Raw genomic sequence first — 18,074 nt, 5'->3', positions numbered from 1 at the left:
GGGCCTCGGAGGGAATACAGGACATGGGAGACCTTTTCCAGGATGGCTCCCTCATCCCATACCGGGAACTCATAGCGGAAGGGAACCTGCGCCCTGGGCAGTTTTTACTGCATAGAACAATTATAGCCTTGTTATCATCTAAATGGGTTACACTCACATACACCACACATTGCAATACCTTCACGTGATGGGGACAGGGAGACACCTGACTCACTGGTTCGCATCTTTCATCAGGCAGCATACGGAGGCTGACCTCCCTTGGCTTTGGCAGCATTAGGAGGGGGCCTTGGGGAGGGCATTCACAGATAGAGAGTGGACTGTAGTTCGAGGCAGCCCGACATACATTTTGCGTAATCAGCAGTTCAAACAAATTCAATTCTTCATACTGCATCGGACTTACCTTACCCCAGCTCAAATCAACAGGTACTTCTTCCGCATAGACGCGGCCTGCCCCCACTGCCGGCAGTTAGATGGCGACATTCTCCATATGCTCTGGCACTGTTTGGTCTTAAAGGAGTACTGGAGCAATGTGACAGTAACACTGATAACTTGCACCTCCCGAGCCATTCCACCCAGTTGGGAAGCCATGTATTACACCTCTTTAGCAGAAACAAAAAATATAGATCCATCACACGATTTCTCGACCTGGGTCTAATAACAGCCAACCAATTGCTCACCAAGCAAAGGAAATCCCTTCTGTTGCCTCACCCACTTGCCTGGCACTGATCCTTGCTTAATTGGGCTAAGGCGGAAGGTGTGGCGCTACATAGGGAGGACCTACTAGGCATTCGTACATTTCCCCTAGCGCCTCAGTGGGACACAATGGTTTCCAAGCTCCAAGAATTTGTCACTAACACAGGGGACTCGAATACGCTATCTGGAGCTGGTACCCATAGTTCGTCCCCCACCGGCAGGGGTGTTGAATAGCACTGACCTTCAGACTGACTTGACTCTCCTGTTCCAGAACTTCATTGCCACTGGGTTCTGACAGCTCTGGCTCCCCTGACTACACTAGATGCGGCAGCAGGTCTCAAGCGACTCCCCTTTCCCTTCCTTGACTTATGTTGTCCTCATTTTGCTGTACCCTATGTCCCCAGTTTGGTTCGAACTGCACTATCGCAAACCATTTGCATGCCACCCTGTGGCGCGACTCGTCAGCACTGATCTGTCCTGCCTATGGGTGCTATCCCATAACCTCTTGCGGTCATTGTGAGCTACTCATCTGTCTCTCCTTTTGCTGTTGGGTACTGCATAATGTGCTGTTGGCACTCACTTTTCTTTTCTTTCTTTCTCGATGCATGAGCACTGCCTCAACTGTATGCTTAAAATGTGCAAAAATGTTAATCAATAAAAAGATTTTTTTTTTAAATGAATATGGCTAGGATGAGAAATGTCCATGCTGAGATCGCAGTGGGCTAACCCTTTCTTCTATGTCTTTGATAAATTCAAGTGCTGCACAAGTGGCTAATGATTGGAGTGCTAGGTGGGGCGTGCATTCACCCACAGTCGGGGGTCTGGGTTGGATCCATCTTTCTTTTGCTCCCTGTGCCAACCCGGCTTGGGCCCAGCCGTGTGCGGGTCGGTCTTGGTCCTGCTCCTCGTGGGGAAGGTCCATCCCGTATTGTCAATACAGTCCCTTCTGGACCAGGGACGGGTGGCATGGGACCGGTTTCAAATCGGCCGGGCTTGCTTGAATCTAGAGGCGCAGTGGGCGAGGGACCCACATCTGGGTATACCTATCCCACTTAGAGATTAAAGCGCTACGCAAACAACTGATGGACGGAATGCTGATTAAATCATACATTGCCCCCAGTCAAGAGATCTCGGTTAAATCCATCGTTCATTTGCTCACTTGCTCGCTTGGGCCGCAGAGTTCAGGCTAGCCTGGCTGATAAGGGGTGTTACCCCAAGGCAGTCCCAGTGTGCTCGTTTGCAGTCCAGGGGACCTGGCTTGGCGGATCGGGCTGGACTGTTCCTGTGGGGAGCGGGTTCGGGACTGGTTTGCTTGTGGCTGGGTCCGGCCTAGGGTGGCATCGTGGGCGGGGGTTTGATGGATTTGGCCCAGATCTCTTGACTGGGGGTGGGTGTTTGGTTCGTTCAACATTCCATCCATCATTTGTTGCAGCAGCACAATTGAATAAATTCAAGACATTATTTTAATAACTGATTAGGAGAATAGGCCTTTTATTGCAGTACAGAAAGATTCTATTGTATTTTTGGAGCACATTGCCAGCAGTCAAAGAAAAATAAATCGCTGGTTTGCAATAAACTTAGAAGGTATTATCTTAAAAAAGAAAAAGTAAGTACACATAAATTAGTACAAAAGTATAAACTCACCCAAATACAGAGCAAAAAAATACCTAATAACCTCATCGTTTACAAACTAACAACTAATTAACCCCTTCGATGCTCATGACGGAGCGGTTCCGTCATGAGCATCGGTTGGGCTGTGCTCATGACGGAACCGCTCCGTCATGAGCCCAGCCCTCGGGGGAAGCGCTGGCGCTCCCCCCCTGGGGCATCGATCGTGCCCCCACAGAGGGGGAGTTTCCGCTGCCACCCCCGAGCCCCCCCACGCTTCCCCATGACGTCAGCGCGCACAGCGCGCGCCGGCGTCATCAGAAAGCGCTGGGACGCCTGGAAGCCCTTTGCTTCCAGGCGTCCAGGCAAGGAGCAGGTTAGTTTTGTGCTCCGGTGGGGCTGTGGGGGGGGGGGATTTTCTAAGTATTGAGGCATCGGGGGAGAGGAAAGAGTATTTCCTCTCTCCTGATGTCTCAATAAAGGGCATTCTTGCAGCACGATCGCGCACAGCGTCGCGATCGTGCTGCAGGAATGCCACCACTAGGCACCAGGGATGCTTTGATGATGAAAAGGAAGTGACCCCTTGGGCAAGGGTCGCTTTCTGGGGACCCATAATACTTTCAAGACTTTTCTGCCCCCTCTGGGGGCAGATCGGTTTATTTTTTCGCCGTTTCTGCTCCCAAGGGGGGCAGAAAAGCCCACTAGACACCAGGGATATTATTATTATTGTAGGAAGCGACCCCTTGGGGAAGGGTCGCTTCCTTGGGCCCCTAAATTTATTTGAAGACTTTTCTGCCCCCTCTGGGGGCAGATCGGTTTTATTTTTTCACCGTTTCTGCTCCCAGGAGGGGCAGAAAAGCCCACTAGACACCAGGGATATTATTATTATTGTAGGAAGCGACCCCTTGGGGAAGGGTCGCTTCCTTGGGCCCCTAAATTTATCGGAAGTCTTTTCTGCCCCCTCTGGGGGCAGATCGGTTTTATTTTTTCGCCGTTTCTGCTCCCAGGGGGGGCAGAAAAGCCCACTAGACACAAGGGATCTAATTATTATTGTAGGAAGTGACCCCTTGGGCAAGGGTCACTTCCTAGGCCCCCTAATTTTTTTGAAGACTTTTCTGCCCCCTCTGGGGGCAGATCGGTTTTATTTTTTCGCCGTTTCTCCTCCCAGGGTGGGCAGAAAAGCCCACTAGACACAAGGGATCTGATTATCATTGTAGGAAGCGACCCCTTGGGCAAGGGTCGCTTCCTGGGCCCCCTAATTTATTTGAAGACTTTTCTGCTCCCTCTGGGGGCAGATCGGTTTTATTTTTTCGCCGTTTCTGCTCCCAGGGGGGGCAGAAAAGCCCACTAGACACCAGGGAATTAGTTTAAATAAAAATAGAAGTGACCCCTCGCTTCCAGGGTGCAATTTTTTATAATATGTATTTGGCTCACCCGCCCCGGGACTGAGTAGCCTTTTTTATCCTGCTGTTTTCTGCCCCACCTGGCACACAACCCGATTGACCATTTGGGTAGTGACATAGCATGTTATAATGTTTATTGTTATATTTTTTGTGAATTTCAATTGTAATGTTTTTTTTTTTTACTTTTTTGTTCTAGGTGAAGGCTTTTGCTCTTTTCAGTTTGCCGTTTTGTTCTGCTGTTTGATTTGTTTGGTAAGAGACTTTTTTTTGTACAATGTAAATGTGTTTGATTTCTCTGCCTGTTTTTTTTTTTGCAAATGGTGTAATAATAGCAGTATGTTAGGTTTTTGAGTGTCAAAAACTTTTTGCATTGTTGCTCGATGTGTATTTTGTTGTCTTGTGAGTAATTTGTTTTTTTTTCTTCTTTCTAGTTGCATATCGTTGGTTTTTGCTGTGTCACTGCAGAGTTGGTTTCTGGTGAGTGCAGCTGTCTCTTGTAATTGGATTGTATAGTTTTTGAGTACATTGATCTTTGTGATAAAGGTACACATTTCTTTACTTACTTGGTTTGCACATTGTTGGTTGTTGTTGACTTGTTTGTGCAGTCTTCTATCTTAGTAAGTATAATGGCTGTCTGCAGGATTACTGCTCAGCAGGTTGTTGGTTTGCTGTTTGAGTCTTCCTCTGACCATGGTTCAGAGACTGACTCTGCATCTGAGGGAGAGGAGGCAGGGGACGATTCTGGCAGTGAGTTGTCTCTCTGTATGGGGTCATCGGATGATGAAGATACTCTTAGTGCGGATGAAGTGCATGTGTTAGAGGAGGAGACTGATGTGCCGATAGTGCGGCAAGAGGCATCTGGGCTGCAGCCTGGGGCTGCAAGGCTTCCCGTTGGTGTAGTGCGGCAAGAGGCATCTGGGCTGCAGGCTGGGGCTGCAAGGCTTCCCCTTGAAAGTGATGACCTCTGGGTTGCCTCTGGCATGGTGCAGCCGGCATTGCCAGAGTTTACTGGTGTTCAAGGGTCTAGAGTGAATACTGAAAACTTTTTGCCAGTAAATTTTTTTCAGTTGTTTATGGACGATGTGTTTTTGGCAGATATTGTTGAGCAGACTAATTTGTATGCCGAACAGTTTTTGAGGGACAACAGTGCCAGACTTAGGCCCTACTCTAGAGCTACCCGGTGGACTCCCACAAATGTTGAAGAGATGAAGAAGTTCTTGGGTTTAACTTTTTTGATGGGCTTGCTAAGGAAGCCATCAATGTCTTCATATTGGTCTAGCAGTCCCTTGATGGCAACGTCTATTTTTCCGGCAGTCATGAGTCGTGACAGGTATTTGCTTCTGCTTCGGATGATGCATTTTGTTGATAATGGTTTAGCGTTGCCACGAGATCACCCTGATTGTGACCGTCTTTTTAAGATTAGGCCTGTCCTTGATCACTTTGTGGATCGATTTTCTGAGATTTATGCCCCTGGGAAAGAAATTGCAGTGGATGAGTCTTTGGTGTTGTTCAAGGGCCGCTTGGTTTTTAGGCAATACATTCCTAGTAAGAGGGCACGCTATGGAATAAAGCTGTATATGCTGTGTGACAGTAGGACTGGATATGTGTCTAATTTCAGGGTGTACACCAGTAAGGAATCTAGGATTAACCTCCCTGGTTGTCCGTCCACTTTTGGAGTGACTGAGAAACTTCTTTGGGAACTTGGTAGAGGATTTTTCACCAAAGGCCACCATTTATATGTATATAACTTCTACACTCGTGTGCGGTTGTTCAGGGAATTGGCCAAAGTGGACACTTTTGCTTGTGGCACAATCCGCTCTAACCGTAAAGGTTTCCCGAAAGAACTTGTTTGTCAAAAGCTTGTGCGGGGACAGTGCAGTGCGTTGCGTTGCCAGGAGCTTCTTGCTGTGAAGTTTTCAGACAGGAGAGATGTCTACATGCTGACTACCATCCATGATGAAAGCACTGCACCTGTGACTGTTTGGGGTCAGGTCGCTGAAGCGCGCAAACCTGTGTGCATTTTAGACTATAATAGGCACATGGGTGGTGTTGACAGAGTAGATCAGAGGTTGGAACCTTACACTGCTCTTCGTAAGGCTTACATTTGGTACAAGAAGTTGGCTATCCATCTTTTCCACTTGGCAATGTTTAATGCTTTTGTTGTGTTCCAGGATTCTTGCCCTGAGTCAAAGATGACTTTTGCTAAGTTTCAGGAGTCTGTAATAGGCAGCCTTGTTGTAGTGGAACAGGCAAGTGTTCCTAGAGTTGGAGTGGTGGAGGATGTTGCTAGACTGAAAGATCGCCACTTTCCAGATCACATTCCTCCCACACCCTCAAAAGATTTTACCAGTGGGAGATGTAGAGTCTGTTGGCGAAGAGGTACGCGGAAGGAGAGTCGTATGTACTGCCCCGACTGTCCTTCTCATCCTGCACTGTGTCTTCCTGCTTGTTTTAGAGCGTATCACACGCGAAAGAATTATTGGGAGCATTCATGAGTGGTAAAGTGAACTGCCTGGTCTGTATTCTTTGGATAATTTGATTCTGTTTCAAGGTTGGTGTTAGTGCAATGTATTTAGTTGCTGATTTTCTGTTAGAAGATTTGTATCTATTTGTGATTTGTTTGTGTTTTTATTTTTTTCTAAAAAAATCCTAAATGTGATGGCGGTGTGTGTAGGCTTGCGCTTGGCTGTTGGTGTGTGTGGACTGGCACTTGGTTGGTGGTGTGCGTGGAATGGTGCTTGGCTGGCGGTGAGCGTGGACTGGCGGTGTGCATGGACTGGCGGTGTGCGTGGACTGGTGCGTGGCTGGTGGTGTGCGTGGACTGGAGCTTGGCTTGCGGTGTGCGTGGAATGGTGCTTGGCTGGCGGTGTGCGTGGAATGGTGCTTGGCTGGCGGTGTGCGTGAACTGGTACTTGGCTGGTGGTGTGTGTGGACTGGTGGTGTGTGCGGACTGGTGCTTGGCTGGTGGTGTGTGCGGACTGGTGCTTGGCTGTTGGTGTCCGTGGACTGGAGCTTGGCTGGTGGTGTGCGTGGACTGGAGCTTGGCAGGCAGTGTGCGTGGAATGGTGCTTGGCTGGCGGTGTGCGTGAACTGGTACTTGGCTGGCGGTGTGCGTGGACTGGTGGTGTGTGCGGACTGGTGCTTGGCTAGAGGTGTCAGTGGACTGGAGCTTGGCTGGCAGTGTGCGTGGATTGGCGATTGGCTGCCGGTGTGCCTGGACTGGCGATTGGCTGGCGGTGTGCCTGGACTGGCGCTTGGCTGGCGGTGTGCCTGGACTGGCGCTTGGCTAGCGGTGTGCATGGACTGGCGCTCTGCTAGCGGCGTGTGTGGACTGGCGCTCTGCTAGCAGTGTGTGTGGACTGGAGCTCGGCTGGCTGTGTGTGAGTAGTGACTTTCTGCTGGTCACTTCAGACACTGCTAGCTGAGTGCCACTCCACGCAATCCATCAGCATGTGTAGTTGCTGTGTCTGGATTGTGGGTGTGTGAAAGTGATGGGCCCTTGAATGGCGCTGTGTTCTGGTGTGAGTTTTGTTATGTGATGGGCCCGCGGCTGGCGGTGTGAATGGTTTTGTATGTCTCACACATATGAAAGGTGTATGAATGGCCTGTAAAGAGGTTGGTGACTTGTCGTGGCTTTACAGCTCACGAGCTGTGAGTCAATGGTTCAGTTTCTCGCCCTTTCAATTATTACCAGTGCATTTCATGTTTAGTGAAATCACTTGGTAATACAATTGTATCTACTGAACCACCACTCACCCTCGTGCCAAATCCAACCAGTATGTGTGTGTGCTTGCGGATTAGATGGCTGTGCAGTAATATTTGTCTTTCTGAAGCAGGGTGTACCTTGTCCCTTTTTGGTGAGTTTTGTACTGTGTTGCTTTTGTACCTGGTGGTGCGAATGGTCTTGTTTGTATCACGTATGAAAGGTTTGTGAATGGCCTGTAAAGTGGTTGGTGCCTTGACGTGGCTTTACAGCTCACAAGCTGCGAGTCATTGGTTTGGTTTTTTGTGAATTTAATTATTGACAGTGCATTTCATTTTTGTGAAATCTCTAGTTAATAAAATTTAATACACTGAACCATGACTCGCCCTCGTGCCAAATCCAACCAGTATGTGTGTGTGTTTGAGGAATAAATGGTTGTGCAGCAATCTTTGTCTTTAGTTTCTCTGCCAAGGTACACTTTCCATGTAAGAATAACCCACCAACAGTAGATATTGTCTAAAACCCATGGGAGTTCATGGTGATGTCTCTCTTGTGAATTCAATTTTTTTTTTTTATCCCCAATGTCCTGCAAACCTCAAAATGTCTGCCACATTTTCTTTGCAATTTTACTCCAAAATTCTCACACTGTAGCAACAATAGTTAATCTGGTTTTGCAAGGGGGGTCACTTTGGTTTTTGACCCGGTGCTCGGCGGCCATCTAGGGAAACCTACCAAACCCATGCATTTCTGAAAACGAGACACCCGGCGTCTTCCAGGGAGGTATGGCTTGCGTGGATCCCCCAACGTTTCCTTACCCAGAATCTCCTGCAAACCTCAATTTTAGCTGAAAAAATCACTTTTTTCACACATTTTGGAGTGGGAAAGTTGTGGCATCACTGGGCTCACACACATTTACCACCACCCAGCGTTCCCCCAGGTCTCCCGGTAAAAATGGTGCCTCACTTGTGTGGGAGGCCCAAGTACCCGCGGCAGGCAAGGGCCCAAAACGTAGTGAGGTGACATCAAAATGGCCTATCGCAAAACCACCTGGTTTTGCAAGGGGGGGTTACTTTGGTTTTTGACCCGGTGCTCGGCGTCCATCTAGGGAAACCTACCAAACCCATGCATTTCTGAAAACTAGACACCCGTCGGCTTCCAGGGAGGTATAGCTTGCGTGGATCCACCAACGTTTCCTTACCCAGAATCCCCTGCAAACCTCAATTTTAGCTGAAAAAATCACTTTTTTCACACATTTTGGCGTGAGAAAGTTGTGGCATCACCGGGCTCACACAAATTTACCACCACCACGCGTTCCCCCGGGTCTCCCGGTAAAAATGGTGCCTCACTTGTGTGGGAGGCCCAAGTACCCGCGGCAGGCAAGGGCCCAAAACGTAGTGAGGCGACATCAAAATGGCCTATCGCAAAACCACCTGGTTTTGCAAGGGGGTTCACTTTGGTTTTTGACCCGGTGCTCGGCGGCCATCAAGGGAAACCTACCAAACCCATGCATTTCTGAAAACTAGACACCCGGCGGCTTCCAGGGAGGTATGGCTTGCGTGGATCCCCCAACGTTTCCTTACCCAGAATCCCCTGCAAACCTCAATTTTAGCTGAAAAAATCACTTTTTTCACACATTTTGGGGTGGGAAAGTTGTGGCATCACCAGGCTCACACAAATTTACCACCACCACGCGTTCCCCCAGGTCTCCCAGTAAAAATGGTGCCTCACTTGTGTGGGAGGCCCAAGTACCCGCGGCAGGCAAGGGCCCAAAACGTAGTGAGGCGACATCAAAATGGCCTATCGCAAAACCACCTGGTTTTGCAAGGGGGGTCACTTTGGTTTTTGACCCGGTGCTCAGCGGCCATCTAGGGAAACGTACAAAACCCATGCATTTCTGAAAACTAGACACCTGGCGGCTACCAGGGAGGTATGGCTTGCGTGGATCCCCCAACGTTTCCTTACCCAGAATCCCCTGCAAACCTCAATTTTAGCTGAAAAAATCACTTTTTTCACACATTTTGGGGTGGGAAAGTTGTGGCATCACCGGTCTCACACAAATTTACCACCACCCAGCGTTCCCCCAGGTCTCCCGGTAAAAATGGTGCCTCACTTGTGTGGGAGGCCCATGTACCCGCGGCAGGCAAGGGCCCAAAACGTAGTGAGGCGACATCAAAATGGCCTATCGCAAAACCACCTGGTTTTGCAAGGGGGGTCACTTTGGTTTTTGACCCTGTGCTCGGCCGCCATCTAGGGAAACCTACCAAACCCACACATTTCTGAAAACTAGACACCCGGCGGCTTCCAGGGAGGTATGGCTTGCGTGGATCCCCCAACGTTTCCTTACCCAGAATCCCCTGCAAACCTCGATTTTAGCTGAAAACATCACTTTTTTCACACATTTTGGGGTGGGAAAGTTGTGGCATCACCGGGCTCACACAAATTTACCACCACCCAGCGTTCCCCCAGGTCTCCCGGTAAAAATGGTGCCTCACTTGTGTGGGAGGCCCAGGTACCCGCGGCAGGCAAGGGCCCAAAACGTAGTGAGGCGACATCAAAATGGCCTATCGCAAAACCACCTGGTTTTGCAAGGGGGGTCACTTTGGTTTTTGACCCGGTGCTCGGCGGCCATCTAGGGAAACCTACCAAACCCATGCATTTATGAAAACTAGATACCCGGCGGCTTCCAGGGAGGTATGGCTTGCATGGATCCCCTAACGTTTCCTTACCCAGAATCCCCTGCAAACCTAAATTTTAGCTGAAAAAATCACTTTTTTCACTCATTTTGGGGTGGGAAAGTTGTGGCATCACCGGGCTCACACAAATTTACCACCACCCAGCGTTCCCCCAGGTCTCCCGGTAAAAATGGTGCCTCACTTGTGTGGGAGGCCCAAGTACCCGCGGCAGGCAAGGGCCCAAAACGTAGTGAGGCGACATCAAAATGGCCTATCGCAAAACCACCTGGTTTTGCAAGGGGGGTCACTTTGGTTTTTGACCCGGTGCTCGGCGGCCATCTAGGGAAACCTACCAAACCCACGCATTTCTGAAAACTAGACACCCGGCGGCTTCCAGGGAGGTATGGCTTGCGTGGATCCCCTAACGTTTCCTTACCCAGAATCCCCTGCAAACCTCAATTTTAGCTGAAAAAATCACTTTTTTTCACACATTTTGGGGTGGGAAAGTTGTGGCATCACCGGGCTCACACAAATTTACCACCACCCAGCGTTCCCCCAGGTCTCCCGGTAAAAATGGTGCCTCACTTGTGTTTGAGGCCCAAGTACCCGCGGCAGGCAAGGGCCCATCCTGGATTCCCCTGGGTGTCTAGTTTTCAAAAATGTATAGGTTTGCTAGGTTTCCCTAGGTGCCGGCAGGGCTAGGGTTCAAAAACTACAGCTAGTCACTTTGCCAAAAAAGGGTCATTTTTCACTGCAAAATTGAGGTGTGACCACGTTGCGTTTTGTGCCGTTTCCTGTCGCGGGCACTAGGCCGACCTGCACAAGTGAGGTACCATTTTTCTCGTAGGACTTTGGGGAACGCGGGGTGGGTGGAAATTTGTGGATCCACGCAGATTCCAGAACTTTCCATCCCAGAAATGTGGGGAAAATGTGGTTTTTTTGTCATTTTTTAACGTTTGCAAGGGATTCTGGGTAACAGACCATGGTGGGAGGCAGTCAAGTCACCCCATCCTGGATTCCCCTGGGTGTCTAGTTTTCAACAATGTATAGGTTTGCTAGGTTTCCCTAGGTGCCGGCAGGGCTAGGGTTCAAAAACCACAGCTAGTCACTTTGCCAAAAAGGGGTAATTTTTCACTGCAAAATTGAGGTGTGACCACGTTGCGTTTTGCACCGTTTCCTGTCGCGGGCACTAGTCCGACCCGCACAAGTGAGGTACCATTTTTCTCGTAGGACTTTGGGGAACGCGGGGTGGGTGGAAATTTGTGGATTGACGCAGATTCCAGAACTTTCCATCCCAAAAATGTGGGGAAAATGTGTTTTTGTTGTCATTTTTTTACGTTTGCAAGGTATTCTGGGTAACAGACCATGGTGGGAGGCAGTCAAGTCACCCCATCTTGGATTCCCCTGGGTGTCTAGTTTTAAAAAATGTATAGGTTTGCTAGGTTTCCCTAGGTTCCGGCAGGGCTAGGGTTCAAAAACTACAGCTAGACTCTTCGCAAAAAAAGTGTAAATTTTCAGTGTGAAAATGTGGTGCGTTCACCTTAGGTTTTGAGCCACTTCCTGTCGTGGGCACTATGCCTACCCACACAAGTGAGGTACCATTTTTATCGGGAGACTTAGGGTAGTTCAGATTTGTAAAGCAACTGTTATTACCTATTGATTTTTGATGCATTTCTCCCTTCCAAATGAAAGACATTGTGTAAAAAAAAAGTCATTTTGAAAAATGACCAATAATTGTCATGCAAGTATGAGCATTCCCAATTTCGAAAATGTGCAAATATGCACTGTTTCTAAACTCTGTAATTTGTTCCCATTTCAGAAATACATAGGTGTCTTTCATACCGATTTTTCCATGTATACATTTTCCCACAATAATTGCTATATACCCGGAACAAAAAAAAAAAACATTACAAAATGCTGCTCAGTTTTTTACTCTGGGTTCGTTGGGCTCTTGGTGAACCTACAAGTCCTATATATCCCCACAACCAGGAAGGTCCACCGGATGTAATGGTACATTGCTTTCAAAGAGATGTCATAATTCGAAGACGTTACAGGTGAAAACGTTGACTCAAACGGCTGCTTTTTTCAACAAATTTTAATTTTTCCTATATTTACCTGTTAGTTTCTATAAAGAAACCTTGATGGATCTACACAAATGACCCCTTGCTGAATTCAGAATTTTGTCTACTTTTTAAAAATGTATAGCTTTCCAGGATCCATTATTGCTTTTCTACCCATTTTTACCATTATCTGGAAGGAGGTTCAAAGCACAAAAAATAGCAAAAATAGGGTATGTCCCAGAAAAATGTCAAAACTGTGTAAAAAATGTTGGATTTCTGACAAAAATCTGTCATTCCCTAAAAGCTGGAGAAATTGTGATTTCAGCCCCACAAACCCTTTTTTGATATCATTTGCAGAGAAAACCCCAGACGCTTTCATTTGCAGCCACTTTTCCCCATTTTTCACAAAAAAAACAAAATTTTGCTGTATTTTGACTAATTTCTGGGAACCCTCTAGGAGAATCCACAAACCCTGGGTACCTTTAGAATCCCCATGATGTTGGAAGAAAAGGACGCAAATTTGGCGTGGATACCTAATGTGGTGAAAAAGTTACAGGGGCCTAAGCGCGCACTACCCGAAATAGCCCAAAAAAGGCTTAGCACAGGAGGGGAAAAGGCCTAGCAGCGAAGGGGTTAACATAGCAGATGATGGATAGCATGCAAGCGGAAGATGACAATGCATCCATCCAGGCACTGGTGTGTCTGATTCTTTCTGCAGCGGCAGACCATGGAGAGGCCACTGGGCTGAGAGGCCCGGCGGTCAATTGGATCATCTCCTTCTTAAGAGACCGCTCCCAGTCTGTTCTCCTGACTCAGTTTACCTCATCCCAAGTCGATTTAGACGGCGGAGACTCTCAGGGATATTCTCTATCCCCCATCTCTTTAGCAAATACATTCACCTCCCTAGTCCACATGCTCGAAAAGATGAACTGTACAATTTAAAACTATGCAGATGACATGCAATTATCCTTCAAATGAGATAATTCCTCTGAATCCAAAGAGCACTTTTAAGCCACAATGCTGTTCATCTAAGACTGAATGAACAGCAACCACTTGAAATTACACACTGGAAAAACAGAAGTTATTATCACCAAAAATAAGCTCGAATACTAGACCAAATCATTCTGGCCACTCAAGCTGAGAGCTCCCCTATCTATAAAAAAGCAGTAAAAAGTCTTGTGGTGGCCATTGATGCTAAATTATCCATGAAGCCACAAATCCACTCAGTAATCTCTTCATATTTTCTAATGCTCTGCAAAATCAAGAAAATTGCTAAATTCCTCACCTCTGATTCCCTTGTCCAAGCTGTCATTGCCCTCGTCCTTTCAAGGATATATTATGCCAACTTCCTATATGTTGACTTGCCCAAATGCCGCATCAAAAGGCTCCAAATTGTACAGAACTAGGCAGCCCATCTATTTTAGAAAAAACCCAAATGATGCCATATCACCCCCTTGTAGAAAGACCTCCTCTGACTCCCTGTAGAACAAAGAACAACCTTCAAAGTGGGCACCATCATTTTGAAAAGGCTCCACAACAAATGGCTCACTTCCATCACCTCCCAAATCCAGACGTGCACCCCTAAGTATTCACTACGCTCTGCTCACAAGAACATATCCGTTCCCAGTTTCAAGCAGAAAAGGCTGGCTGGTGCCAGGCTTTCGGTCATCGTCCCCAAACTCTGGAACCCGATCTCCCTTGAGATAAAATCTGCATCTCCATACTCGGACTTCAGGGAATCATTAGAAACTCGGCTATTTAGAGAAGCACTCTGCCTATCTGTATCTCGCCTCCTTGATCCCCCCCAGAGTGCCATGAAACCTATCCGTGTACACATGCTTTATAAACTTCAGCAACATAACTAAAAACAATACTTTTACATCCAATATTCCCGTCGACAATATTTTTGATGTCACGATATTCTTGACATGATATCTTTGTATCACGATATTTTTTCTCGTTGTTCTGTCCACTGTTAAAACCTCTTCTTGAATCTGCCATCCGCAATACAGTGTGTGCTCGCGAAACACGCAGAGCAGAATTGTTCAATTCTGAACAGTGAGACAAAGTCCTTAGTCCAGTCAGTGAGCCAGCACCTTTTGTTTATCTTTTTGTGGTGATTTTCTGCCACAAATACGCTGCGTTGTTCCAACTGTCCTATTTATTGCCATATTATTTTTAGGGAATGATGCAAACTCAAACTCCAAATCTTACAAAATTATATACATCCCAGGCTTCGTTGAGATCCCAAGCTAGCAGGGAACTGCACTTAGCCACCCCCAGTGAGACATATAGTGCGAAGGAGGCAGAATATACATACCAGGTAATGTCAACTTTAATGCACAAAACACATTTGTAGGGATGTTGGGCGGCAGGGATATCGATTCACCAAAATGTGACGGGTAGCACAGTGGGACCGGGTAACCTTTCACCCCAGTGCTGTGACAGTGGTGAGCCCTCATTAGCTCATCAATGGCTCCTTGGCTGATGCCTAGCGCCAACAGACCCTGGTGAGTGGTGGCCGCTTTAGGAATGATGTTAGTCAGTCAGGGGCCAGGAGAAGGGCACTGAGTGAAAACGACAGAAAATAACCCGTGCTCTTGGGCCCTGGTTCCTTCCTTTTTCTGTGGCCACCTTTGTGAGCGTTGTGCCCTGGGACAGTGGCACAGCTTCCTGTGTGTAAGCCAAGGGCCACTACTGCAACCCATGGCTACCTCTCCTTAATGTGAATGGCGGGTTCACGATCAGCGATGGAACCAGTTTCAGTGGCTGCAGAAGCAAAATATGTCATTTCAACTCGTTTGGTACCTTCTGGGATTGACTGAGAGTCAAAAGGAAACCAATTGTTCTCTGAAAATCTACAGACACGCATACATTTGTAAGTATTGCTGCTGTGGACTCTGAACCTTACACACACCCACATATGGCAGATATTGCTATGGTTGGTACACACCAGACTACGTCTGAGGTGCACTAGCCTTTGTGGTGGTCGCAAACTCTTCAATTGCGAAGTTTGCAAATGTAAAATATTGTATCCCTGTGCACAAATTTCATTTTAAGAGTCATTAAAAGTTTACCAGCTCCTACAAGAGGATTTTGAATGCATACCGAATCACTACTTGGAAGTAACGTCCCTTCAAGAAACCAACTGGGTACACTATGTATCAAGGGTTTTGATTGAAAGGTTATAACTCCCAAGGAGGGGTGTTAACCTATTCGCATCCCCTCAATAGCAATTACAGTTTGCGACCTACCTCATTAGTAATAATGAGGTAGGTCAGATTATGACCCACTCCTAGTCCGAATTTTCAATAACCGACATAGTAATGCAGAGGTCGGTTCTTAAAATTCTTTACTTTTCACAAAAATACTGGTTGCCAATTGCCACATATTTTTTGCAACCAGATCTTCATACATCTGCCTCTGAGTCCACATCTCCCTGTGCGGAGTAAGTCGTTCTAACCCGAAATGAGACGTTTTCATCCCACGTGTTGAGTCCTTGGGATGCTCAGAATCAGAGATCAGATTGTTTACAGCCCAGGCTTCTTATCCCCGTCCCAGGGACGGGCGATTCACACAGGTAGGACGTCGGAATATTCGGAGTCACTCCGATTGTTCTGTGGCAGGTGTGCGGACTGTAATCCACATGGAAACCCGTGCACTGACGGACTTTCCATGTTTGAAACATTCTGAAAATACATATACAAGTTTCTATTACAAAATGGATCTCTCCCTGGCTGAGAAATTCATCACCCACTATTTTTTTTTTTTCAAAAGGACACACGTATTCCACGCACTGTTTTCACTTGACGGTCAAAGTGGTACACTTAAAGTGCCCCTTTCGCAGAAAAATGTCACCAAGCAGGTTGTTGAGAGATTCCTACAAGGAATTAAATAATCTTTTTAAACGACATCAGTGAAAACACGGAAGAAATCTAACACATGGAGTAATAGGAACTCTTTGAAAGCTCCAAGTGGCCAGAAAAAATGTCTTTGTAATGAATGCTGTTGTAACATGGCGTTAGGACGTCGCAAAGATGTGGGAAGAGGAAGGAGGCAATTTCTTCCGGATAAAAAGTACCAAGGGGCATATTATCAAGACACGGCGTTGAAATTATCGCCGGATTAGCGGTAGAAAACTGACACTAAAGAGGCCATAGTGGGCTTGATAATATGCCCTTGAGATTTCCCATAGAAGCCCATGCTCTGGTGTCAACATGGGCTTCTATGGGAATTCTCTGCGGCATATTATCAAGGCCACTATCGCCGCTTTAGCGATCCGGCGATAATTTTAACGCCGCGTCTTGATAATATGCCCCCAAGTGAGTTTAATGGTCGCCCTTAGGCATCAACAACCAGTTCAGCGTGAAACTGGAAACTGCTGGAATGTTTTCCATTGCGGTTTAAACTGTGGCCCAAAAAAACCCATAAACCACCCCTTTGGGGGGGCTGAAATGCATTTATTTATTAATGGTCAATTGGAAGTTCCATCAACTTTAACAAACGGTGAGTAGAATCACTCGAAATATCGACCTAGGATATTCACCGACAATATCGCCTACACTTTACTGCCGGGCTATGGAGATGTGGAGTTAAAAATAGTATGATTTAACTCATCTATAATCTATACATTTTACCTTGATGATATGGTAGTAGTTAATATTGTTGATGTAATAATTGGTAGGACGACATTTCTACATTCAACCTCAACTGAAAGAAGAGAGTTTAAAACTTTGGAGCACAATAAAATAAAATAAAAATACAGCATGACTTACTCCTGGCAGGTGACTCCGGAAGGTGGTGCCGTGAAGGACAGCTCGGGGAACACCCGCTGAGTGAGGACCGGAATGACAGCTCCGATGAGGACATCTCCAGGAAAGACAACCCCGCTGTGCTCTGGCCTGGGAAACTGGCAAGACGTGCCTGCCCTCTGATTGGCCGAAAACAGGATCTGGCATGTCAGCAGAATGCACTGGACTCGCATCTGGGCGGAGAGCCCTGCTGGCATCCCACTTCACAAGGCCGGGCGCAGCAATCAGAAAGAAGGCATTGTGCGGCGAGCCCCTTCCCTAGAAGAAAGGCGATGCTTTGTGCAGCTCTTGGGGAAATATTGTTGGGAGTGTAAAACCGGTCTCTAATACTGACTACTGCCAGAAATCAAAGTTACATAATTTGTGATGTTAAGTGCCTAAAATACATTTATATATCTAGCTTTATTTCCTGGGATTGAACTCACTAATGCTAAATATCTGTCGTTCTCCGACAATGCCTTCCTTAAAGAGCACCCCCCATATGACCCAAGCACTCAGTCTTGGGTCCTGTCCTCCAGCTGTGCAGCGAAGGCTCCTCTGCTTTTATGAACATCTGTCCCTGGGAGACACGTTCACTTTTCCCTCGGGGACATTAATTACCAAACCATCACTGCTCCAGAGAGACTGGCTCCCAGATGCTACAAGGGAAGGAAACAATTAACTGCAGCCGGCTATCCCGGGAGAACCCGGGCCTGGCTCACATCTGGACACTCTTCTGTGTCTTTCAACCTCTGTCACCTTTGTGAGGTACTTTTCCATTTCATGTAAATCACAATCAGGTGTGTCCAACCAAGGGATCTTCATCCAAGTATGGACAACAATGGTTCCAATAAATGATATATTTAACTGGGAGGCTAATAAATACCCTCACACCGGGATATATCACTCAGCACGCTTTCGCCCCCACTGGTCATGGTGACTCCCCGGCCGGGTGAACCCTATATTGTCTATCAAAGTTAGCATCACTTCATAAATATAACATATGGTGCCCCATAAGTGGTGAAACAGAAGCAGTATTTGTGCAGTGTGAATTCAGAGCACAAAGGCATATAGGAGATTACAAGGACATTTTATTACATAAATGACATCGGAGTCTACCTCCATTACAGGGAAATTATAAATGT

General features: G+C 47.1%; 1 protein-coding gene across 1 annotated transcript in view; it reads right to left on the bottom strand.

Annotated features, from left to right (window-relative positions):
* The window catches only part of LOC146782716 (extracellular calcium-sensing receptor-like), a 134,390-nt gene extending 117,267 nt beyond the window's left edge, over positions 1-17,123 (bottom strand). Inside the window, exon 1 of the mRNA XM_085637204.1 lies at positions 16,915-17,123. Within this exon, the coding sequence (XP_085493330.1) occupies positions 16,915-17,123 (209 nt within the window). The remainder of the gene's footprint in view (positions 1-16,914) is intronic.
* Positions 17,124-18,074: the final 951 nt, after the last annotated feature.

The sequence above is a fragment of the Triturus cristatus genome, chromosome 12 (genome assembly GCF_964204655.1).
Source record: "Triturus cristatus chromosome 12, aTriCri1.1, whole genome shotgun sequence".
NCBI classification, from domain to species: Eukaryota; Metazoa; Chordata; class Amphibia; order Caudata; family Salamandridae; genus Triturus; species Triturus cristatus.
This window is presented reverse-complemented; position numbering and strand designations above follow the sequence as displayed.